The sequence below is a fragment of the Vicugna pacos genome, chromosome 33 (assembly GCF_048564905.1).
Source record: "Vicugna pacos chromosome 33, VicPac4, whole genome shotgun sequence".
NCBI classification, from domain to species: domain Eukaryota; kingdom Metazoa; phylum Chordata; class Mammalia; order Artiodactyla; family Camelidae; genus Vicugna; species Vicugna pacos.
Genome location: NC_133019.1, coordinates 7545135 through 7570554, shown reverse-complemented (window position 1 = coordinate 7570554; position 25420 = coordinate 7545135). Strand labels below are relative to the sequence as shown.

The 25420-nt window shown below is 39.6% G+C and overlaps 4 protein-coding genes and 1 non-coding gene across 10 annotated transcripts in view; 3 read left to right on the top strand and 2 right to left on the bottom strand.

Moving 5' to 3' along the window:
* Nucleotides 1–106: 106 nt before the first annotated feature.
* Nucleotides 107–168, bottom strand: LOC116276800 (U7 small nuclear RNA). Its single transcript, XR_004186304.1, has one exon. It is a non-coding gene; the product is annotated as a U7 small nuclear RNA (small nuclear RNA).
* A 5339-nt stretch (nt 169–5507) lies between these two features.
* Nucleotides 5508–6553, bottom strand: OR8D4 (olfactory receptor family 8 subfamily D member 4). Its single transcript, XM_006209822.3, has one exon. The coding sequence runs from the start codon at nt 6517–6519 to the stop codon at nt 5584–5586; it is 936 nt and encodes a 311-aa protein (XP_006209884.2). The 5' UTR covers nt 6520–6553; the 3' UTR covers nt 5508–5583.
* A 357-nt stretch (nt 6554–6910) lies between these two features.
* TMEM225 (transmembrane protein 225) lies at nt 6911–14264 on the top strand. Of its 2 annotated transcripts, none has more exons than XM_072953942.1 (4): nt 6911–6977; nt 12492–12638; nt 12913–13047; nt 13784–14264. In XM_072953942.1, the coding sequence occupies exons 1-4, from the start codon at nt 6926–6928 to the stop codon at nt 14020–14022; spliced, it is 573 nt and encodes a 190-aa protein (XP_072810043.1). In that variant the 5' UTR covers nt 6911–6925; the 3' UTR covers nt 14023–14264. The 2 variants fall into 2 exon arrangements, with proteins under 2 accessions (XP_072810043.1, XP_006209885.2); XM_006209823.4 differs by lacking the exon at nt 6911–6977 and adding an exon at nt 11553–11928.
* Nucleotides 14265–15604: 1340 nt separating this feature from the next.
* VWA5A (von Willebrand factor A domain containing 5A) overlaps nt 15605–25420 on the top strand; it is a 105889-nt gene continuing 96073 nt past the window's right edge. For all 4 annotated transcript variants that reach the window (XR_012066745.1, XM_072954140.1, XM_015244081.3 and 1 more), the window contains exon 1: nt 15605–15694. The gene's annotated coding sequence lies outside the window, so the exon portion shown is untranslated. The remainder of the gene's footprint in view (nt 15695–25420) is intronic.
* LOC102540498 (olfactory receptor 8B3-like) lies at nt 15618–21946 on the top strand. 2 transcript variants are annotated; one of them, XM_072954143.1, is made up of 2 exons: nt 15618–15694; nt 20775–21946. In XM_072954143.1, exon 2 carries the CDS (start codon nt 20791–20793, stop codon nt 21721–21723), a length of 933 nt encoding a protein of 310 aa, XP_072810244.1. In that variant the 5' UTR covers nt 15618–15694; nt 20775–20790; the 3' UTR covers nt 21724–21946. The 2 variants fall into 2 exon arrangements, with proteins under 2 accessions (XP_072810244.1, XP_006209886.1); XM_006209824.3 differs by lacking the exon at nt 15618–15694 and adding an exon at nt 17508–17596.

Here is a 25420-nt window from a genome sequence, read left to right as displayed (position 1 = left end):
GCGTCCCAGCCTCCGCACTCTAACCTCCCCGGAGCGCCTAAGCAGCCTGGTAGGCGGGGACCATCCCGCCCCAACCAGACTGATTCTGGCTGAGAACGACCGGGGTAGGGGCTCTCCGGTGCGGGCCGGAACACCTGCTACACAAATTCTAAAACTGCTTTAACACTCATAGGTTTTCTTTAAAAAAATTTTTATATTGGTACAATTTAAAAAATATTTACTCTGTTATAGAAGTAAGTCAATGATAATTTGCGAAACCGATTTTTTATATTTTGAAAAATATTTTAGATTTGAAGAATATTTTAATATGTTTTATATTTTTTCATGTATTTTGAAAAATGCTTTTGGGAAAATGATGCATTTGTTTCTTTTTTCTTTTTTGCAATGTTTTATCTATGGCAGCATCCAGAAGAAACTTTCTTTTCTTTTAGGTTCTGTCATACAAGACGTTTATACCTTATATTCTTTTCAGCCGTTTGAAGATCATGTTTTTAATAGTTGAAGAAAGGATGCAGATAGATAGTGTCTGAAGCACACAGCTTAGTCTTTGGGTACCGCTCAATTTTGCTGAAGGTCTATTGCATGTGTACAGAATACAGTCGACCTACTGTTATGTGGTGTATTATTTTGTAACTAATCCTTCAGTTTCAATTTAAAATAAAAAGCTTATGAACCCTGAGCTGGGTTCTTTCTAGGCTTGGAGTCCGACCTGGTTTGTCTTACAGGAGGTCATTTTCTCCAGGCTCTCTCTGGGGTAACTCCTAGCTGCTGTTTTTGCCTTAAAGAAAATTTTCCTGAACAAATATCCATCTGAAAGGTTGGCTGTGACTTTTTGTGGTCCTGTATTTGCCTCTTTATTTCCAGTCAATACTCATTTATCCTACAAATCAAATTATCCTTATTATTTTAATAGTAACTTTTGTCTTTACCTTCTCTGTTTTAGGTAAAGAAATATTGGTTTCTTAGAATTATTTGACATTTCTAGGTAGGTAAAGTCCTTTACAGATTTATAATTATTTCTGTCCCTCTAAGAGTAATTTTTGAAAGTGATTGGATTTGAATAACTTGACTTGCTGTTGACTTTAGTAGTAGAGTTCTTTTTAGTTTCTTTTAAATCCTTAGCCCCAGTTTCTACATCTACAAAAAAGTATTGTTCATCTACACGTTCCTTTCCAGTCTATATATGTCTCTTGTTTTCCATGATGGCAGGTACCCTCTCTGTTTGTGCCCCCATTCATAGACAGTACTCACATTTTACTAAATAAATAAATCAGAATTGGTGGGCTCCCCCTTAACCATGGGGGTGCAGCTGCCCAAGATTAAGCAGTGGTAAGCTTAGTAGTCTGCATTTTCTTGTACCGAGTACAGAGTTATCATAATCTGTACCTTCCTGGTGTCTGTCACCTTTTCTCTCGTTGTTAGTGGGAGATCTGTGTAGTTCTAGATAACTGATTACTGCAGTATTAATGCTGGGCACGGAAGAGACCCAAACACCAATATACGTAATAGATCTGATCTTTCAGGATTTAGAGAAAGGGAGGGTTACAAGAAGGCAAAAATCTAGGCTGAAAGAGTGCAGTTTACAATTGCAAGGTGCATTATTCCATTTCTTCTCATAATCTTCCAAGTTGTTACAAGGCAGTTTGTTTCATTTTCTTTAAAATAATCAAAGGTCTCCAAAGGGTCTTGCCTATTCAAATAGGGTCTTTGCACCAGTAAGCACTGTTTCTACCACAAATGTTCTAATATTTGCTCCTCACCCAGTGCTCCTGCACCCAGGTAATGAGCTTCCCAACTGTTTACCACTGCAAGTACAGCATCATCGTGTCTGGGTGATCAAGCAGGAATGTTATTGAGGACTAGTATAATGATGGAATAGAGCACACTTTGTAGAGCACCCTTTTCTTTACCCCTCCCACCTTCATTGTTGACAACACTGGAGATTGATAGGTATCTTAACAGAGCAGTGTGGGTTCCCTGCCTCTCTGCTGTGTTGTTTCTTCCGTATATCCAGTTAATTGTTCCACCACCTCCGTAAAGTCTTCCACTTTCCTTCTTGCCTACATAGTCTTTGATGGCCCTGATGGGAGCTTGAATCCACTCTGGTATTGTAAAACTTGAACAGTTTGATAACTTAAAAGCAGTGTGCCATTTTTTAAGAACAAAAGTCTGGGATGGTTGAACATGAATAGAGTTGGAGTTGGCCGTGGTTGTCTTAGGATAATATAACTACGGGAAAGATGGTGTTGAGAGCTTTCTGTTCTGCTATATTTTGGTCAATATTGTTCTCTGAGAAGAACTAAGGTTGTAGCACTTCTCTCCTTTGTGGAGTCTCTGAAGTTCATGATAGTGAAAAAATGTGGCTTTGTGTCAGCCTTTTCTAGATGATCTGTGGGCCCTCAGGTTCCCCTCATGTCCAGGATGAAAGGTTCTAGACTGTGATGGTCTGTGTATAACAATTTCATTGTAACCTTGCCAATACAAGGCTTTCTTGTTTGATCATTTTCCTCATTACCAATTCTGTGGATCCTTACAATCTGCATAAAATTTACACATTTTAAGAATCTAGATTTAGACAGGAAAATGTGGGTATTGGAAAGAGCATGGGAGGTCTTGGAATTGGAGAACCTATGTTTTATTTCTTGTTTGGCCACTAAGAGCTTTGTGATCTTCAATAAGATCCTTGAGTGACCTGTTTCTTTTTCTCCTCATTTCTAAAATGAGGGTAGTCATAGTGCCTGATTCAAGGTCCTAAGACAGGAGCTACTACAGCAATTTATATGTACTTTGTGTTCAGTAAATGTTTAAGAATATAGGGTTAGGGGGAAGGATGAACAGAAAAGGACTAATATATGGTGTAGATGGGGAGATCTGTGCTGCTGTCAATAAAATGTCAAAAAGTTCAGTTGCAACTGAGGTTCATTAAAAACATGAATTTATATAGTTATGATAAAGCTATCACATTTAAGATCTCCCATGAGTAGTTTTTTGGCAAAGTAGTAATTGGACTTTGATTGACCAAATATACATGTAAACAAATGTAGTAAGCCTCAGACTGTTTAAAATATAGATATGGATAACTATATAATAAAATATACTTACATCATGCATCATACTGACTGTAGAAAAGTTGGTATTTTCTTCATTCAAATATGCTAAGAACCTTGAATGTTGGCTATTTTCTTCCTACTGGCTTCCATCCATTATTCTTTAAATTCTTCTATTGCTTCAATTTTGAATTCCATTTAAATCTCTCTCAGTCTGAGACTCTTCCCCGTAAGACACATATTCCCTTTCTCGAAACCACATCAACTGGTTTTTCAGTTTTTGCTGAAATATTTCATCTACTTCATTTAAATGAAAACTTGTCCTTTTATAACCTCTTCCTTTCTGTCCTTTTCCCAGTTCTTTTTCTTACTCCCACAGAATAAGTCTAAATCTTAATGCTAAGTCCAAGTGTTATGTTTTCAATTAATCTTTGATTTTATACATATTCAGGGTCACATTTTTGCCAAAAGAGCAGAATCGTGAGTGTGGTGATGACTCAGGAAATCAGACACGATGAATTAAGAGCAGGTCCTCTTACTTCTAGTTTAGAATCTCTGGCGCCAAGACTGAAAGACTTTCTGACTGAAATCTTTCCAAGTCGCAGATCTTTTTTTTTTTTTTTTCTCACTTATAGGGATGTAACTTCCAGTCTATTCAGTTAATTTCTCTATCTTCTGTGAGTCCATCCGGAAACTTGGATATATTCAAAACCATAGACCGTCATACTGGAAGAGAAGTAAAGGGCATATTAGACAGTCTGGTGCTAAAATATTCTGCACTGACTGTTGTCGGGTGATGCAAAAATCTATTTCTTGACGCGCCTCATTCCACTTTAATGGTCCTGATTGTTAGAAAAATTCGTATTTGCATTCACTGAACTGTCTCTCTAAACTTTCTTCATTTTGTTTAGTCACTCCTGTTCATTCATCAGTTCATATTGTGACTTGATTTTAGATCTATCCACCTATTTACTTTCTCCAGGATATAATATTACCTTATGATTATTAAAGTGATTACAACTGGATGAACTGTGATATTTAATGATTTTTTTTAATTCACCTTTAGAGGTTTGGTTTAGAGTGGCTCTTGGGATTCTGGCATTAAAAAACGTTTCATTATTATTATTGCCGTCACAGGATGTTGGAACTGAAAAAACTAATCACAGAAAGTTAAGGTCTCCTGGGAGACTCTCTTGGGTGCTTATTTTATTTATTTAAAGAAAAACTTAGAGATCAGATGAAGCCTCAATGAACTAGAAACTTGGAAAACAAATTTTAAAGTGTTCCTAATGTTTTGAATAAGCTTTAAGATGCTTTTGCAAATGAGATTATTTACATAGATATATATCTGTGTACATATTAAAAACATTTTATTGAGGTATGATTTTATGATTTGCACACAGTAGACATTTTAAAGTGTATGATTTTTTGAGTTTTGACAGATGCATACAGTCATGTAGCCATCATTACAATTACAAGAAAGGTTTAAAATGTTTACATTACCTTAAACAATTGTGTGTTCTTTTGCAAGTACATACACCCCCTCCCTATCTCAGCCCCTGACAGCCACTGATATGTTTCCTGTCATAGTAATTTGAATTTTCTGTACTATTATAGAATGCAGTCTTACAGCATACAGTCTTTTGGTTTTTTTCACTTAATCTGATGCTTTGAGATTAATCCAGTGTTTTAGGCATCAGTAGTTTCTTGTTTTGTGTTACTGAGGATCACCTGTTAGATAGATTGCATAGATATACGACAGTTTGTTTATTCACCAAATAATGGGCACCTGAGAGGTAATTAAAGGCTTCTAGTTTACAGCCTAGACAGAAATACCAACTCAAAAGAAATAAACAGAAAGTTGTAAAATACTGTGCATATACTAGTTACACAGGAAAAACCAAGATATTAGGTAAGACTGTAAAAGTATCATCTCCTAATCTAGGAATTCTAAGTCTTAGCCTTTGCTCGCTCACCTGAGACCAAACACTGGGACAGTATTAGCTTAGCCTTTCACTGGATCTTCTTCATTGAATTGAAATTTGATATAACATTGGCCTTTAATAAGCCAATTATTAAAATTAAAATTCTTAAATAGTAATAATTTATATTATTATTTAATAAATCTAAAAACATTTATTATAAAGTTGTTGCAATGATTTCTACAACACTGTTCAATATTTCCCATGCAAATTTCTATTAGAGAAATCTCTTTTGAGTGAGAGAAATAAGAGGAAAGACTTTGTCATAGCAAAAAATTTAGTGTGTTTTTATTTCTGATATGACTCTAGGATATCATGACTTTGTCTTCTTTTTGCTTAGATTCAGGAAAGTTAAAAATTGATGTTCGATCCCAGGAATGATGTTAAACTTTAAGTTTAAAATATTTGTTATTTATGTAATATGTGAATATCAAACAAATATATATATTCAGAATTATACATAAATAATTTTACCTCACTTTAAGACTCAGGGCATAAACATAAACATACACACATGATTATGAATACATAAAATAAATCTTAAAAAAAATTCATTATGAAGATATTTTTCTTCTTAAGAGTTTCATCAGTGCATTTTTCACTTCCTTGTTCCTCAGACTGTAAATCAGGGGATTCAACATGGGAATCACGTTGGTGTAAAACACTGAGGACACTTTCTCCTGGGCGAGTGAACTGCTGGAAGCAGGTTTGAGATACATGGACATGAGAGACCCATAAAATATGAGGACAGCTGTCAAGTGGGAGCTGCAGGTGCTGAAGGCTTTGGACCGGCCCTCTTTAGAGTGGATGCGGAGAATGCTGGCAAGGATAAAAGCGTATGAAATGATGATTATCAAGCTGGTGGCCACCATGTTAAATCCTCCAATGACAAAAATCAAAAGCTCATCGATGTAAGTGCTGGAACAGGAGAGTTTAGTAAGAGGAATGATGTCACAGAAATAATGCTGAATGATGTTTGATTCACAGAAAGTCAACCTTAATATACAGCCTCCATGAATCAGAGCATCAGTAAAACCTACCAAGAAGACAGCAGCCACCAGCAGGGAACACACCTTGGGGGACATGATAACATTGTAGAGCAGGGGGCTGCAGATGGCGACATAGCGATCATAGGCCATTGCTGCCAGCATGTAGCACTCAGAAATGACACAAATACAGAAAAAGAACAGCTGAGTCATGCATCCAGAGTAGGAGATAACTTGATCTCTGCATAAAAACCCTGCCAGCATTTTGGGGCTAATGACAGAGGAGTAGCAGAAATCTAAAAAAGACAAACTACTGAGGAGATAGTACATGGGCGTGTGGAGTTGAGAACTCAGCCCAATTATTGAGATCATACCCAGGTTTCCCACCACGGTGACTACATAAATCCCCCAGAAGAGGCAGAAGAGAGGCAGCTGAAGCTCTGGTTGGTCAGTTAATCCTGAAAGAAGAAACTCCGTCACTGTGGATTGATTTCTTAAACCCATTTTCCTCTGAGAAATCTGTGGAGATGAAAAGACAGAGTCAAATTAGACAGGCAGGATCCCAGCTTATCCCCAGTTCCCCTACCCATGAAAACAGGAAGCCCAGGTTATTTTACCCGTTGGCATTGGATGTGTGTTTCCATTGATATGCAGACTTTGACTCACCAAAAATTCAGGTCTCAGATGAAACAGAGAAAGTAATCATCTGTCTACCTATAGATTTTAGGAACCATAAATTAATGTTCACACCCTCTCTAGTGTCTCAAATTCTTTTAGCAAAGTATAAAACATGTGACTCCAGAATTAAAAATAAGTCTAATGCTAAAGAACATTGGAGAGTTTTTCTAAAGCAAATTTGTTGAAGAGGAGCAGAAGGAAGAGGCTGTGGGCTGAGGAAGTACTTTTGCTAATGACACAGTTGCCTGGGGCTGACCCTGCCCACGGGATTTCCTACAGAGAAGGTATCTATTGTTAAAATCAATTATGATTTCCACATTAAGGTTTACTAAGGTGTTCATCAGAATATTAATTCCAGCATTGTGTTAATATGTGTACATGAAATAAGTATCTTAGGGTGATACTGATTTCAGACATGCAGCGTTACACAAAGTTAAACAAGTTTCTTAACTGAAGGCTATTTCAGATTCTCCTGGACTGTATATAACAAACAATATTTTCCAAACTAATTTGGTGATAGACTCTCTCTCCCACTTTAAAACAGACAAACATATTGTAGCTCTAGTGTGACTCAGAAAGTTTTAGGAAATTGTATTTTCTTTGAAGTACAGCCAGTTACAATGTATCCGTTTCTGGTGTACAGCACAATGTCCCAATCAAGCATATACATACATATATTTGTTTTCATAATTTTTTTTCAGGAAATTGAACTTTCATTTGCGTTGTTCTGTTGTAATCGAATCGTGAACTGACTTCCAGGTGGGATGCTTATTCTTCTAACACTTCAGTAAAACTGGACGATGATAGAATGGCAGTGATCTCAAAACTCTGTCTCTGGTCATCCTCTGAGCCAAGCCTGCTTCTCTCACCAAGGCCACTGAGCATGACTTCATACACTACTGCCAGTGCTGCCGCTTGGGTTGTGCAAACCACCGGGTTCTGTGTGTTTCCACCGGAGGCTCCCATGCAGTACTTCCTGTCTCTACCCACGCTTCTCCCAGGGAGGGGCAAAGGGGACACATGCCTTGGAATTGCCTGTTCTGGGGTCCACCAAGGCTTTATCTCTGAAAAATCATACCATTTTTCTTTTGCTGTTGGGCTGCACACAGAGCCATCCATATACTCTTATGTTTATCCAGAGATTCTGCAGGGTGCTGCTTAGACATCTGGTTTAGCATTTTCTCAACCTGCCAGCAAAGGATCTACTTTTCTCTCTGTCTCTTCAAGAAACTCTTCGTATCTTCTTACTTGCAATCTATTAAAGCTGTATTAGAACACGGCACCCTTCCTTTGGCCACTTGCATTCCCGAGGTTGCAGGAGCCTTCTCTGGATTTCCCAGATCAGTTTAAAACAAAGAAGCTTTCTAACACTGAACAGCTGCTCTCTGAGCAGGTTTCCAAATTCTACAGAACGCGTGACATTTGCATCTGTGCTTCTTCTCCTGTCCTGAGGGATGGAGATAGTGCAAATGAGGCACTATCCATTTACCCTTAGCCTGTTGCTAAAATACCCTTGAGTCCTCCTTTGCCTTCATCCCTTGCACAGGTCTAGTCTAGCCACAGAGACTACACAGAGAAACGTGAAAGGAAGGTTCAGGAAGACACATGTACTATTTTTTGCCTTTAATGTCTTTTCATGCATGCCTTCAAACTGTTCTGAGTATCACAAACTCACTAACCACTCCTCACGTGTCTAACTCTCCCACATTTCTCCTGATTCCTGCTGGGCTCTCTGTCGCAGTAAAATGCCTTCCATCCTGCCCACATCCTTGTTCTGTTCCAGTGCGCTCCCTGCCCTGTCTTCCCTCTGCTCAAGCCAGCTAGGTTTCTCTGTGCTGTCTTTCCCACTTCCCAAATATCCCTGTGCTCTGTGTCCTTGTGACTCAATGAGCAGCATCACTAACATCATTTGGGGATTTGTTAAAATCCATGATCTCAGTTCCTAAGCTATAGGAATTGAATCAGGATCCCCATCTTAGCAAAATCCCCACATGATGTGTGTGCACGTTGATGTCTGAGAGGCCCTATTTTAGGTTATTCTCTCCTAAAGCTGAAATCATCTTTCTTTGTTCTTGTTTTCTCCTCTGAACCTCTCTCTGCTTCTCTGTGCCAGAAAGCATTTCACGATCATGTAAAGCGCATCCTTAAAACCATCTTCTCAGAAAGAACCGCCTTGGATGAAGGATAGAACCGTACCAGACTTGCCCATGAAATCCCAGCCCAGGGAGACAGAGGCACAGAAGATTTTCTTGTTCTTGAAATTACTGTTTGGATCACAGAGGTACCTAATCAAGCTGATAAGTGACATAGACACTGATTTAGGTGAATAATTATTCCGTTTTCTTTTTTGGTCCCCAGAGCTCCTGGTATTTAGGAAAAGTTTTAATTGCCCCAGATGGGACTATGTTCAGTTATTTACCAGTGAATGTTAACGATTGTGAATGCTACAATATTATAGTTCCTACTTTCCAAGATACATTCAGGTGGGAAATATTTGTAGAGGTGTACACAGTCCCAAATGAATTCTAGTTTTTAAAATTATCTCTGGATCTTTAGTGGTTAGTTATCTACCCTAAGACTGACATGATTCCTGATTTATGTTGTAATCTGTTTTGTGGACCCTACTGGTATTTTTCTTTCTCTTTCTGGCTTACTTAGAATGACGATCTCCAGGTCCATCCATGTTGCTGCAAATAGCATTATTTTATTCTTTTTTATGGCCGAGTAGTATTCCATTGTATAAATATACCACAGCTTCATTATCCAGTCCTCTGTCAATGGACATTTAGGTTGTTTCCATGTCTTGGCTATTGTATATAGTTTTAGCCTCTTTTAAATTCCTCAGCAACATTTTTATTTCTCTACCTTACGCTGACCACTCACTCCTTCTTTGCTCTTTCTCATAAATGGTGATGTTCTCTAGAATTTCCTTCTCTACCTCTTGTCACATTCCATGTGATGTCCGCACATGGTGATATGTACCTCTGTGCTTCAACTGCCATCCCTAGGCTGATAACCTCCAATCTGTTATCAAAATCCAGAACTACATTCTGTCTATTGTATACCCTGTAGGCACCTTAAACTTAACCAAAACCATGTTGCTCCCATGTTCTACATCTTACTTAATGGCATCATTGACTACTGTTCTCCCTAGCTGTTCATAAGATTTCTTTGACCTGGATCTCACTAATCTCTCACCCTATCATTTTCTCTAATCTGGCATTATCTTTATATCTTTAATGCCATTGTCTATTAAAATTTTAAAGGAGACATAAATCTTTCAGCCCAGGAACCCTCTCTTAAGGATATATTGCATAGAAATAAAATCTTCACTATATAAGGGCATAATCATATCAGTTGCCATGGTGTGCTGCTCGTCCCCCTCCCGGTCCTTCCACTATACTAGGCCCCAAGGGTCAAGAGTCAACCTGAAAGATGATCCCTCAGCAGATGGCAGCCCCAACAGCATGCTGGCTCTGATATAGGAGTGGTGAAGTGTGGGAGCTCATTCCCACAGCGACCAGAAGTATTGACTACTGAGGCTTGCGGGTCCTGACAGATAGTGTATAGGTGCCCTCGAGACAGAAGGGAAGCCAGTATTTCACGGCAGACTGAGGTCTCCTGCTCCATTCAGGATGACTCTGGTCCCCAGATCCGGGTTCCTGGTAGGGTTGGCTATTGTTTCTTCTGTTGCAACCACAACTCAGTTCGATTTCTGCTCAAACCTGCTTCCTTCAAACACTTGCAGCTGTGATTCTTGGATGCACTCCCCAATATACTCCCCACCTACAGATCTCTGCCTCAGAATCTCTTTCCCAGAGACTCCAAGTTAATACTATGGTAATTGCTTATGTATTATTTATGTGCCAGGGGCTCTTTTAAGGGCCTTACATCTCTAAACTCATTTAACCTTTACAAAATCGTTAACTAGTAGGATGCATTTTTACCTCTACGACCACAAACATGGTAGAGCCAGAATTTAAAGCCAGACTTCTGAGTCCATTTTCTTAATTACAAAATCTCCCTGGCATAGTATAGATATAAAATTAAATGTATTGAGCATCATTTAAAATAATTAAATAGATAAATAAAATATAACAAGATGTGTAAAGATGTCTGGAAGACAGACAGCATAGTGTGTTTGAGGCCATGAAAGAAATCCAGTCTGACCCGTGGAAAGCGGCCTGCAGTGAGGTCAAGGACATAGGCAGAGGGAGGCTTTTGGAGGTGACTGTCATCTTAGGCCAGTAAAAGTGGTGTTTTTTTTTTTTAAATTTTAGTACAAATCCTCTGACTCTGAGCTTAGTGCACAGCATGGTTGCTTATTCAAGGAAACTGAAAATGTTTTCTCTGCTGTTACAAAGGCAATTCTGACAAGAAATAATTGTCTGTGCCTTATAAATGATATTGGACTTCAATGGTTCAGTGTATCAGGCCAGTTCTTTTGGTTTCAAAGCACTGGTCTATTTCCTAGATGCCTTCCTAGTTAGTTAAACTGTAAGTTTAAATAGTTAAACATACTTAGTTTCTCCAAAACATCCCAGATTTTAAGCAGTCATTTTCTTTTGTGATGCTAGCTACCTGAGTTCTCATGTCAGTGATCTTGAATTCCTTCTGCATTTCACTGTTCCTTATCTAACGTCCATTAATCCTGGAACATAAAATTCTAACTTCTTTAGTCATGCATGTCTAACTTCTTTTAAGGCCCCTGGTTATTCCTGTATCTGATAGCTCTCTCTGTATGTGGTGTCATATCTCCCTGTATATCTGATAGCTCTTGCAGATCTCTGGGCCCCTTGGTGCTTCCAGTGCACTAAGTCTCAGGGTCAAGGGTCAAACGGTAGATGATTCCATGGCAGTTGGCAGCCTCGACAGCAGGCCAGCCCAGGTAGAGGAGTGGAAAATGGGACTGATCTTCTCTGTACGCCACTTTAGCTTCTCACTGCCAATCCCCCCGCAATACTGAAAGTCGAGATTTTGCCCGACTTCCTGTGACTAATCACATCAAAAGAGAAGAGGCATGTGAGACATTGGTGGTGGTCAGCTTGAAATCCCCAGTCACAATGGCGCAAATCAGAAATGTTCAGGCCACCAACATGTTATTCTCCTCGTGGGCCTTGGTCTTCTTGGTGATAGGAATCATCTTAGAACAGTGGGTTGAACTGAAGTTGGGGCCAGAAAAGCCTAGCCTACCCCACAGCCCGTGGATATGTTGCACTACTGATTGGCCAGAAGGTCAGAGCTATACTATGGAAAAGAGGTGGGCGGAGGGGGAGAGTTCGTCCTTCCTTGACTTCCATTCATCTCACCGTTATTTGCTAGTGCAAATAACTTCTGGTCGCAGGGAGCCCTCTTCCATAATCAGCACGGTCAAGGTCGATGCCAAAGCTCACCATTTGCATCTTTTGGAGAAAAGTTTAGCGTCTCACATTCTTAGTTGCTGGACCTCTGAGAATCCTTGGCAGTAGCAGCAGGATGGCCAGCACGTCTAGCACGTGAGGGTATGAATGAAAGGTGACTGGCAATGGGGAAAACAGGTTATATTGCCACTGAGCTGGAGTACCTAGCAAGAAATCAATTCTGAGAAAATAGAAAGACGCTTACAGAGACATCAGGAGAGAGAACAGTTTCATTTTGGTTCTCTCTCCCACTTAGCTTCAAATCTCTAAGCCTTAATTATTTAATCAAATCTCCCACCTCATTCCCATTTTTACCTAGGGATTTGTGGGCCCCAGGGGGGCAATGAACCCAGAAGAAATATCTGTCCTTCTCTCAATATAACTTCTGCTTTCCAACAGGTGGCCTGAAGGTGGTCAGGGACATGATGCTTTTGGTCTTCAGCCTTTCCTTGCTTCATAACCTGCTCCTGGGTTTGGAATTCACCTATATGATTCCTCAAACTAAACATATCCTCTTCATGACTGCCTCCCTCAGTTTCTTCACAGGTAACTTCCCTGTCTTCCCTAACACAGACTTGGAGGCATGCTTGGTTTGTGGGTCCAGGCTGTTGTCTCTGACTAACTCAGCCTTCTTAGTTCTTTGGCTTCGATATGCAGCTTCTGAGTTGGATCTACCACTGAAGTGGGATTGGCCTTTGAGTAAGGTGCAGTTGTGCAGGGTCGGGGTTTGGAAGTCAGGCATACCTTGGGCTAAGACTTGAGCAGAAGAGCCAGAGTTCCTGAGAAGAGATTTTTTTCTTACATTTTGTCTGGACATCAGGTGCCCTTCTGCTCTCTGCACTGGTGCTGTATCAACACCACCTAAGGCAAGCTGAATCTGTGTATCACTATAGTTACAGAGTCACCTGGAACTTCTTCATTGCCTACTCAACTATTTTCTTCTTTATTGCCTCTGGTGAGTGTCTTCAGGGCCCCTGATGGGTGATGAAAACCAATCCATGCCTGATAGAGGGGAGAGTGAAAGGATGGGAAAGGGAACAGGGGGAAAGGTGCCAACCCTTGCATTTTAAACGGCTAACATTTGGTGGAGTCACATTCCAAGAACACTTCCTACAAGGATAGTGTTGGATATGAGGGCTGAGTGAGATGTTCAACATGCTTGCCTCAGAGGGAGCTCCTCATTTCCTCCTTTTCTACTTTCTTTCACACCCTCCCCACTTCGGGGCAGGGATGACCGTTAACATCCTGATGAAGGAGAGTGGCTGAAAGGAAATGTTCACTTACTTGGAGAGGGTAGTGACCCAGGGGGTGCAGTGTTCTCGTCAGTGCAGCCCGAGGTTCAGAGAGGAGCAATACCTAGAGCTCAGTGACCGCCTGCCGACACTGGAGGCTCTCCTTTTCTAAGAAGTCTTTAAAATTTCATTTGGAATTGTAGTTCCTAGCTCAGAAGCATGTCCTCTTTCAAAAAAAAAAAAAAACTCTCAATTTTGTTGAGTTGAGCAGCATTTGAGCTATTCTGCATACAGTCCAGTCTCTTCTGCCAAAGCCTCCCCCTCCTGAACGGCTTGGGGGCAGTTCCAAGGGAACCCCTGGGCTTTGGATCCGGGTCTCTCTGCCGATACAAAAGGGAAATGTTTCTGTGACTTTTCATTGTTCCTTTATGACCCTCCCTTGGCTTCTCTTTCCCCCAGGATTCCTCTCTTTCCTACAGCACAAGCAGTCCATGAATAGCTCTGCCAGCCTCACCATCATCCCTGAATCTGCCCAGGAAGGTCAGGTTATGGAACAGTCTGGGGCTTCTGTCAAAGATCTTGCGTTACCAGCGGATGCTGCAGTGCCTCGCAGTATTGTCCATGTGCACGTCACACAGGCCAAAGATTCTCCAAGCAGAACTCAAGTCCAAGGCCGTCGTGTAACCTGGGCTCTGTGATCTGATGACTTATCTTTCAGGTGTACATTCGTCTTAATGGAAACAGCATGTGGGTATGTGCTGTGTGTATATCCAATCATATTGTCTATGTTTGGCATTATGCAAATGACTGTGACTGGATCAGGGTCTATAAGAAGATCCAGAAGCTTAAAAAAATTTTTTTTTATCCTGGTGAGCTTCTAATTTATTCTCATCATTTAAAAAATTTGTTATTAATATAATAAATATTACCATACACCTAATACTTGCTGTATTGTTAACTCTATACATCACAAAGATTTAGAATACTATATACTTTTTTTTTGACAACTCTCAAAGTACTTTTTATGGGGACCAAATCAAAATAACTCTGTATGAAAGGCTCCAGAGAACTCTGTGCAGGCAGAATTATATACAAACATAATCATGTCACTCAAAAGATTAAATTAATACTTTGTAACAATCTGCAGTGTATAGACCTAGACCATGATTCCCCAGTGCCTCTTTTTTTTAGGAACATACATATATTCATTTTCATATTCTTTTTCACTATAAGTTACTATAAGATATTAAATATAGTTCCCTGTGCTATACAGTATGAGCTTGTTGTTTATGTATTTTATATATGTATCAGTTAGTATCTGAAAATCTCGAACTCCCAATTTATCCCTTCCCAGCCCGTTCCCCACCATGATAACCATAAGTTTGTTTTCTATGTCTATGAGTCTGTTTCTGTTTTGTAAATAAGTTCATTTGCTTCTTTTTCATAAGATTCCACATGTAAGTGATATATGGTATTCTTTCTCTTTCTGGTTTACTTCACTTAGAATGAAGATCTCCAGGTCCATCCATGTTGCTGCAAATGACGTTATTTTATTCTTTTTTTATGGCAGAGTAGTATTCCGTTGTATAAATACACTTAGAGCTGGCATTGAAACAAAATATTCTGACTCATGATTCAGTGCTCTTTCTGTCACTTCTGTGTTAATAGCTTCTTTCTTCAAAAAGGGGCAATTGAGATTTGACACTTACATCAGATTAAAAAAATTATATTCTAGACCTGTGCTGCCCCGTACTGTAACCACTAGCTATCTTGTAGCCACTGAGCATTTTGAAATGTGACTAGTTTGATTTGAGATGCACTGTAAGTATAATATGCCTTGTGAACTTCAAAGATTTGAACGACAAAAAAAAACATGTAAAGTAACTCAATAGCTTTTATGCTATTACATGTTTAAAAGATAATATTTTTTGGATATACTGTTACTGAGTCCATCCCCAATAAGGGTCCTCCTGCCTGGTGTCACTCACACCGGTAGAACGAGACTGAGTTCAATTCAGAAGCGAAGGAAAGCTTTATCCTCTGTGAGAGTGGAGAGGTGTGAGCTCCCGCTCTAGAGCCCAAGGTCTCGCGAGAAGGCTGTGGGTGGGGCGGCTCTATAGGGATCTCCCAGCGGGGAGGGGCGGGGCTCTCGCGAGGCTGTGCAGGCTTGTTGCTGTGGGCTCCCGGGGCAACGTCTCTGCACACGGCCCGCCGCCGCCGCCCCCGCCATCTTGGGTTGAGTTCGGCAGGCTGTGCTTCCAGAAGCAGTCTCTGAGCTGAGCTGTCGGGACAGCTGTTTCCGAGAAACGCAGGCCTGAAGTACTGAGGACTAGGCCTCCCTGTGCGACCTCCTCTGAGCAAGCGGAAAAGGTAAGACTTGGCTTTTATTATGCAGATTCTGTTTTTATTTCCCAGAAATTGTGAATGGGCTTTGTTGGTGACAGACGCCTCCTGTGCCTCTTGTCCTGCTCCTTATTCTTGCGGGGCACTGAGGGGTGCCGGTCTGTCTTCTGGAACTACTTCCTGCTGATGCCGGGCGTCTTCGTAACCCCGAGCTGGGGAGCAGAACTTCTCCCAGCTGCCTTTAGTTGTGTTTGGTTGTCAGCAGGCCTCAGCCCTCGCTGTTTGTATCCCTGAGTAACCGTCATTGTCTAACCTTTTGGAGACAAAGGACACGAGACAATTTAGGATGCCTGGCCCAAATATTGGCAAGAGATTAATGATCACCTGTCAAATTTTTCCTACAAATGAAGGTGTCTTGGTCTTTGGCCTGTGGACAAAATTGTGCCCTGATATCTAGGCTCACTGCTGGCCCTGCTTTGGGTGTTTTTTGGAGAGCGGCTTCAGGTCAGAGAGGGGGTCATACAAGTAGTCAAAAGGGGCCGTTGCTTAGGTTGTCTCTCTCGAGTTTGAGGCTGGGGGCTTCTTCCCTCCAGTGTGACGCCCCCATGGATAGAACATCTGCAGCTTCAGGGCAGATGAGTGTTTGGGATTACAGAGTGGGGTCCATCCCACGTAGGAGTGAACTAGTCTTGTGGGCGGCTGGTTTTCCAGGGTTTTAGATATACCCAGTTTCCCAGCCAAAAGTGGTGGAGGGCCAGATGAGTGTGGGCAGGCAGCACCTGGTCACTGTATTCCATGAAAGCGTTCATGATTTATTCCACCTGGAGGGCAGACTTGAGTTGTTCCATTTCAAGGGAGTTAAGGTATCTCTTCTCTTTGATTTGGGGAATGGGTCTACATTCATACGTACAAATACCCTTCACTTTAACCTATCCATTGGAGCCAACGCCATGCTGAGCAGGGCAATTGGAAGCAGCTTAATCCAATTTTCTTGAGTTTCCTGACACAGCTTGACTGTTTCAAGGTCTGATTGGGTCTCTCTACTTTCCTTGCTGATTGGAGTCTCCAGGCTGAGTGCAAGCAAGGTCCATTCTATGCCTATGGCACTCCTAATCCCCTTCCTAACTTGAGACACAAATGCCAGACCATTATCACTTTATTGGGATCCTGGGAGCCCAAACCTGGGGATTATCTCTTAGTAATGCCCTAGCCACTACAGCTTCAGAGTGCTTCTTTCTACCCAGAAATTGTGTCTGCTAACACCAGGAGATACCTGAAATTGCCCTGTACTCGTCATGACTGTGAAATCAATCTGCCAGTCTTCTATAGGATATGTCCTTCTGGTCTCAATGGACCTTACCGGGGGGCCTCCGGAGGGTACAGTGTTGGGGTTGTTCATTGTGTGCAGGGGGCATGTCTCAACTATCTGACTCATTATACTTTTCATCCTAGGAGTTACCATGACCTCAGGTAACCAGTTACATTTTCCTCCCGTAGTGAGTTCCTTGGTGAGCCTCCCTAATGGCTGCACGAGCTGCATCTGGGGAAAGAAGTATTTTCCATGTTCATTAACTAGCCACCCATGGCCTCCTAGCTCTTTTATTGGAGCTTCGTTTTTTGGCTTTATCTAATTCTTCCTTTGTGTAGATTGGGGAATCATGGGATGGATCTGGCTTTTGAGGTATGAGGACTCATTGCCAAGTTACCGATTCTAGGGTCATCCTTTTGCCAGCTGCGTCTGCCTTGTTAACTTTACTTTTTTAACTCTTTATCCCCCTTTAGTGACCCTTGCAATGAATTACTACCACTTTTTTTGAAAGTGTACTGCTTCTAAGAGCTTCAGATGCTTAAGCCATGTTTCACCTGTTCTGTGCAGTAATAGCTTTTTAAATTGCTTTTGAATTTCAAAAATTACATGACCTGAATTAGGTGAGTCCGTGTAGTAGATTATTTTGGAGGGTGGTCAGATATATAAGATAAAAATTTTAGCTCTGGCCTAGTGGAACTTATAGTTTAGTAGATGGCTACATAGATACTGGTTAGCATCATTCATTTTTATGTGAAATAAGATGTAATTTATATAAAAATTATTCCTATAAACTAAACATCCTAATACAATGTGTTGTAACCAGCTATTGGAATGCATGTTACACTGCCATGGAATCTCTGAGTCTGTGTATAGGTGAAAAAACAATGAAATGTAAAATGGTACAGTTCTATCTTTCATGCAAGGAGGTTCTTCAGAGAGAATGCAGAAGTTTTTTAAGGATGGGCTTTACATGATCATGCAATGCGTTCTGGCCCAGAGAAGCAGCAGAGAGGTTCAGAGGAGAAAACAAGAACAAAGAAAGCTGGTTTCAGCTCTTGGAGAGAATAACCTAAAACTTTAATGTGCACTCACATCTTGGGGGGATCTTGCTAAGGTGCGGATCCTGATTCAATTCCTGTGGCTTAGGACCTGAGACTGTGCATTTTAACAGATTCCCTAATGATGTTAGTAGTGCTCGTTGAGTTGCAAGGACCTCGAGCAGAGGAATGTAGAACAACAGGAAGTACAAACTGCCCAGGGTGGAGCAAACCTGGCCATATTGAAGAATCAGAGGAGGCAGTATGGCTGATGGGTGAAGGTGGTACAAAGGAGGTTAGATAAGTAGGCGAATGCTAGATCATGCAAGAAGTTGTAACCTTATTCTAAGTACAAAGAGAAGCCACTAGTATATTTCAAAAGCAGAGCGATGTAATCTGTTTTACACTTGAAAAATATTTTCTAGTTGTTGATTAGCATATCTGCAGAGGTGTGCACGTGTATGTGGGTGTGTGTATGTTGTTGGGGGGAAGTTTTGATAGGGGAAGGTGGAGCTATTGGTCAGAGTAAACACTCAGAACACTTTGTGTCTCCTGAAATTATCTTGGAAATAGAAGATGTAATTTTAATGGCAATAGACATGAAAATGGATGGATTAAAGACACAGTTTTATATTGAATCAATATGGCTTGCTGTTGAATTCAAAGAGTGATGCCAGAGAATGATACATGTTGATAAATTAAAATAAAAATTTAGAAATTAGAACAATAAAAATAAAATGAGTCAAGGCCTCAAAGAAAATAACGAAAATAGAGCAAAAAAGCCTAAATTGTTGCAAAGTTTGAGCTTAGTGTCTGAGCTTCTAAGTAGCCAAAACAAAGGTATTTATGATAGTAGAGTTAGTTACACAACTCATGTTAATAGAAAAAGGAAGCACAGGCATAAGGCTAAGCAGTTGCATTTGTGGGCATTTATCCCAGATAAATAAACTTATACTCACACAAGGAGCTATATATGAATGTTAATAGCAGCTTTTTTTGATAATAGCCCCAAACTGGAAACAACCTGAATCTCCAATGGGTGAATGATTAAGCAGCCTGTAAAACATTCATACCATGGCATAATACTACTCAGCAATAAATATGAACCAACTACTGATACAGACAAAAACTTGGATGAATTTCCAGGAAATTGCACTGAGAGAAAGAGCGATTTTCCAAAGTTTTTACCCTGTATTATTCCATTTATATAACATTCTTGGAAAGGCAAAATTATAATGGAAAACAGGTTAGTGGTTGCTAAGAGTCAGGGATGAGGGGAAGAAAGATGTGGCTATGAAGGGACAACATGAGGGATCTTTGTGGAGATGGAACTGTTTTGCATCTTGAACGTATCAATACCAATATCCTAGTAGTGATAGTTTATTATAGTTTTGTAAGATGTTAGCATGCTGGGAAGCTTGATACAGACATGATTTCTCTCTGTATGTTAAGGATATTAAAAAAACCTGTAGGCAGACTGTGGAAATTTTCCATTGAGGATATGGGAAGACAGAGAAATAATTTATACAATAGATTTAAGAGATGAAGATGATAGGAAAATACAGGTTTATTTTTAACTCTGTCTTGGGGGATGTACAATCCCTGGAGTGAAGTGTAAACTAGATTAAAATACTGAGTCTCTAAGGAATTAAAGAACATGATCCAGTGTGTAAATACAGTCCCCTTATTTCTCTTTTACACACAGACTCTGTTCCCTGGGGGAGAGACTGAGCAAGCTCCTACCCTGTTTATAATCAAGTGAGCTTTATCATTAAGCTCACGTTCAATCTTCCGTGTCTTATCAATAAACAATGCTGTTATTTATTTATTTATACATGCTGCTTGAGAAGACATTCATGATCTGAAATTAATACTTGTAGTTCAGAAATGTTTCCAGGACATATCTGAAATTAAGTCTGGGTAGCATCCTTCTAGAATCAAAGGAACCAAAAACCTTAGAATCTGGAACTGCCTTTCCAGGACCACAAGGGTAAATACCATGGATGAATTCTAAGGTTTCTGGACTAAGGAAGGTGGGTTTCTGAATTCTGTTGATATGAATGTCTTATTTTGAGATGGAAGCCCGGGGGTATAAGATCTGCTACTTTACTTCCCATTTCGGGCAGTTCTGAGATGTAAGTGAAACTGTTGAGAGGACGTGTTCAGTGAGGAGCAGGGGGTGTTTAGAGTTTAGGAGGCCCAGGAAGTGCAGTATCTCAGGCAGTAAATGCCCTCTTCGTGCACAGACTCCTGCTCTTCTACATTTATGGCTCTTATTCTGTGACATGGGGTAGTAAGTTAACCTCTCCTAGCCTTTGGTCCCTTAGTTTTCAGTTAGAGACAATCTTCTTGGTTCCCATGCCACCAGATCTAGTCTGCATTAGAGGCCAGCCTAGAGACTAGGGTCTCTGCCTACAATTTTACTGGTAAGGGGAGGGCTTAAGTGAATGAAGAAATGATGAGATGAGAGAAGGAAGATTCTGTTCTAGTCCATCCCTCTCTCTTATCCCTCGGTTTTTCCAGGCAGCACTGCCTCCCTTCGTATGCTAAGCGTCCGATGCTCTTTGCTATAATTAGCTTATTAAGACTCATCCAGGCAAAGTCCATGTCACTTACTATCATGGTGATGGTAAAGGCAGATTCTGTGAGTCCAGGCGGGGCTAGTCTCAGACATGCCCAGTACATACATACTCTTGTAGGATGAGACATCGTGAGAAGAGCTGTTTTTCTCTAACGTAACCCTTTTCTCCCATGTCCACAGATTTCCTTAGAGAAGAATGGCTCCTGGAAACGATTCTTTCGTGACTGAATTTATTCTAGTGGGGTTAACAGACCATCCAGATCTCCAAGTTCCCTTGTTTTTCCTGTTTCTAGTAATGTATATGGTCACTGTGTTGGGAAATTTGGGCTTGATAACTCTAATTGGGCTGAATTCACACCTACACACCCCCATGTACTTTTTCCTCTTTAACTTGTCCTTTATAGATCTTTGTTTTTCTTTAGTATTTACACCAAAAATGCTGATGAATTTCGTGTCAAAGAAGAATATTATTTCTTACATGGGGTGCATGACTCAGCTCTACTTTTTCTGTTTTTTTGCCATTTCTGAATGCTACATGTTGACATCAATGGCCTATGATCGCTACGTGGCCATCTGTAAGCCACTGTTGTATAACATTGCCATGTCCCCTGCAGTGTGTTCTAGGCTTGTTTTTGGTTCGTACTCAATGGCATTTTCTGGCAGTATGGCTCACACTGGGTGCATGTTGAGACTGTCCTTCTGTGATGCAAATACCATCAACCACTACTTCTGTGACATCCTCCCTCTGCTCCAGCTCTCCTGCACCAGCACCTACATCAATGAGATGGTGGTTTTCATCGTGGTGGGCATCAACATCATTGTGCCCAGTCTCACCATCTTTGTCTCATATGCTCTCATCCTCTCCAGCATCTTTCGCATCAGCTCCACAGAAGGCAAGTCCAAAGCCTTCAGCACCTGCATTTCCCACATCATTGCTGTTTCTCTGTTCTTTGGATCAGGTTTATTTATGTATCTCAAACCATCTTCTGCTGAGTCAATGGATGAGGGAAAAATATCTTCTGTCTTTTATACCAATGTGGTTTCCATGATGAACCCCTTAATTTACAGTTTGAGGAACAAAGATGTTAAAATTGCTCTGAGAAAAACCCTGAAGAGAAGAAAGTTTTGACAAATCAGAGTCTCGGTGCAGGTGGTCATAGGAGATGAGATTCCCTTTGTTGCAGCCTTCTTATCCTGTTTCTTTCTCACCATCGCGAAGGAAATTTGAGTCTCCTCTCAAGTTGTTTCTGGTTTGTAGGTCTTCTTTCTTTCATCACCATTTTTACAATTTCCTTTCCCTCATGTTTCCTATTTAAAAAAACTGTAAGAAATAAACTTGTCTCTTTTCTCAAGCTATGTTATGGATTTTGTTGTTTTTTTTTTTAAATTGGAAAAAGATAAATGGTTCTGCTAGTGATCAGTAAAGGAACACTAGTGTGACTTTAAAGTCTTTTAAAAGTATAAAATAAATATCCAGTAAGTCCACACTGATATAAGTAAGTGTTTGAAATAAAATATGATAAAAGATGTAATTAGGAAACATTCTGGTCTTTAACAAGAGGACCATTTTTGTTAGGCCCCGAAAAATCAACGCTTTCACACTGACTTTGGAACAGCTTTGTCTTAGTACACAGGCTCCCATGGTTTACCTGTTTCTCAGCTGTGACAACTTCAGTAGAATTGTGCGTTCTCTCGTAACTCTTTTTGTTACATTTCATGTGATAGATAGAACAAAAAACTAAAAAATGACAATTCTATACTGTGCATGCAAAACAACTGACTTGTTTCCCCTGACATATCTCTCCTTTCAAAAGAAGTCCAAATAGCTATATAGTACTTACATGCACTAACTAAAACATTAGATTTCCTGTTAAAATTATGCCATTCTTAACTTTCAAAATCTGGATGTAAGTCTGTTTTTCTGACTAATCTTTTGCAAAATAATCTGAAAGAATGAAACCTAGTTTTAAAGAAAATTTTTTTTCTGAAATTAAAACAGATTTCACTGGTATTTTAGGTCTCATCAAATAAGAGAATAAGGACCAGTTTTTTGAGGGTGGAGGAAGTAATTTTTTTCACTTTAAAAAAAAACTGAAGTATAGTCATTTTACCATGTTGTGTCAGTTGCTGGTATACAGCATAGTGTTTCAGTCATATACATATATATATATATACACACACACACACATATTCCTTTTCATATTCTTTGTCATCATAGGTTACTACAGAATATTGACTATAGTTCCTTCTGCTATAGGAGAAGAGAAGAAACTTGCTGTTTATTTTATATATAGTAGTATCTGCAAATCTCTAACTACTATTTTATCCCTTCCCACCCCTTGCCCCTGGTAGCCTTAAGTTTATTTTCTATGTCTGTGAGTCTGTTTCTGTTTTGTAAATAAGTTCACATATAAGTGATATCATATGGTATTCTTCTTTTTCTTTCTGGTTTACTTCACTTAGAATGATGATCTCCAGGTCCATCCATGTTGCTGCAAATGGCATTATTTCACTCTTTTTTTATGGCCGAGTAGTGTTCCATTGTATAAATATACCACAACTTCTTTATCCAGTCACCTGTCAATGATGGACATTTAGTTTGTTTCCATATTTTTGCTATTGTAAATAGTGCCGCTATGAACACTGAAATTTCAAAATACCTTTTCGAATTGGAGTTCCCTTTGGATACATGCCCAGGAGTGGGATTGCTGTCTCATATGGTATGTCTATTTTTAGTTTTTTGAGGAGTTTCCAAACTGTTTTCCATAATGGCTGCACCAAACTGCATTCCCACGGACAGTGTCGGAGGATTCCCTTTTCTCCACACCCTCTCCAGCATTTATTGTTTGTTGACCTTTTAACGATGGCTGTGCTGACTAGTGTGAGATGATGCCTCTTTTTAGTTTTGCTCTGCATTTCTTTGATAATTCTTTGATGTAGAGCATTTTTTTCATGTGCTTATTGGCCATTTGTATGTCTTCATTAGAGGATTGCTTATTTAGGTCTTCTGCCCATTTTTGGATTGGGTTGTTTGGATTTTTCTCATTAAGTTGTATGAGCTGTTTGTATATTCTGGAAATTAAGCCCTTGTCAGCCGCATCATTTGCAAATATTTTCTCCCATTCCATAGATTGTCTTTTCATTTTGTTTATGGTTTCCTTTGCTGTGCAACAGCTTATAAGTTTAATTAGGTCCCATTTGTTTATTTTTGCTTTTATTTCTATTGCCTGGGTAGATTGCCTTAGGAACACATTGCTAAGATTTTTGTCAGATAATGTTTTGCCTGTGTTTTTTCTTAAGAGGTTTATAGTGTCTTGTCTTATGTTTAAGTCTTTAAGCCATTTTGAGTGTATTTTTGTATATGGTGTGAGGGAGTGTTCTAATTTCATTGATTTACATGTGGCTATCCAGTTTTTCCAGCACCACTTGTTGAAGAGACTGTTCTTTTTCTATTGTATATTCTTGCCTCCTTTGTTGAAGATTAATTGACTCTAAGTATATGGGTTTATTTCTGGGCTCTCTATTCTGTTCCATTGATCCATATGTCTGTTTTTGTGCCAATACTACGTTGTTTTGATTACTGTAGTTCTTTAGTATTGTCTGAAGTCTGGGAGGGTTATTCCTCAGCTTCGTTCTTTTTCTTCAGTATTGCTTTAGCAATTCTGAGTCTTGTGATTCCATATAAATTTTAGGATGATGTGTTTTAGTTCTGTTAACAATGTCATGGGTAATTTCATAGGGATAGCATTAAATCTGTAGATTGCTTTGAGTAGTATGGCCATTTTAACAATATTGATTCTTCTACCCAAGAGCATGGGATATCTTTCCATTTATTTAAATCATCTTTAATTTCTTTAATCATTGTTTTGTAGTTCTCCATGTATAAATCTTTCATCTCCTGGGTCAGGTTTATTCCTAGGTTGATTGGTTTGTTTGTTTGTTATTTGATGTGATTTTAAAAGGGATTTTTTTTTTTTACTTTCCTTTTCTCACATTTCATTGTTAGTGTAAAGAAATGCAACTGACTTCTGTATGTTAATCTTGTATCCTGCTACCTTGCCGAATTCTTATATTAGCTCTAGAATTTTTTGTGTGGATTTTCTATATATAGTATCATGTTTTCTATATATAGTATCATGTCACTTGCATGTAGCGATAATTTTACAGAATCTTTTGCATTTATGTTCATCAGTGATATTAGCCTGTAATTTTCTTTTTTGGTAGTGTCTTTGGTTTTGATATCAGAGTGATGGTGGCTTCATATAATGAGTTTGGGAGTGTTCCCGCCTCTTCAGTCTTTTGAAAGAGTTTGGGAAGGATTGGTATGAGTTCTTTGTACGTTTGGTAGAATTCTTCAGTGAAGCCATCTGTTCCTGGACTCTTGTTTGCAGGGAGATGTTTTATTGCTGATTCTGTTTCATTTCTAGTGATCAGTCTGTTCAAATATTTCTTCTTGATTCAGTTTTGATGGACTGTATATTTCTAGAAACTTGTCCATTTCTTCTAAGTTGTCCAATTTGTTGCCATATAGTTGTTCATAGTATTCTCTTATTGTTATTATTATTTTTGTATTTCTCTGGTGCTGATTGTAATTTCTCCACTTCCTGTTCTTATTTAATTTTTGTCCTCTCTTTTTTCTTCTTGGTGAGTAACCTCACCAAGAAGAACCAGTTTTAACCCATTCTTTGGGCCACCTCAAATACTAATAAAAATGCAACAGTATGAACGCACTCTGCAGTGTCTACAGACATTCCCAAATAACAGATATTGTTTGTCTACTGAGATATTCTTTTCTTTTGATATGGAAAACTTTTATAAAAACAGAC

Bases quoted from the DNA above. Each gene is read 5' to 3' on its own strand.
- OR8D4 (XM_006209822.3), bottom strand. From the start codon at position 6,519: ATGGGTTTAAGAAATCAATCCACAGTGACGGAGTTTCTTCTTTCAGGA.
- TMEM225 (XM_006209823.4), top strand. From the start codon at position 11,757: ATGGCGCAAATCAGAAATGTTCAGGCCACCAACATGTTATTCTCCTCG. The intron at 11,929-12,491 runs GTCAGAGCTATA...GCTTTCCAACAG, and splicing joins CACTACTGATTGGCCAGAAG to GTGGCCTGAAGGTGGTCAGG. The intron at 12,639-12,912 runs GTAACTTCCCTG...TCTGGACATCAG, and splicing joins CTCCCTCAGTTTCTTCACAG to GTGCCCTTCTGCTCTCTGCA.
- LOC102540498 (XM_072954143.1), top strand. From the start codon at position 20,791: ATGGCTCCTGGAAACGATTCTTTCGTGACTGAATTTATTCTAGTGGGG.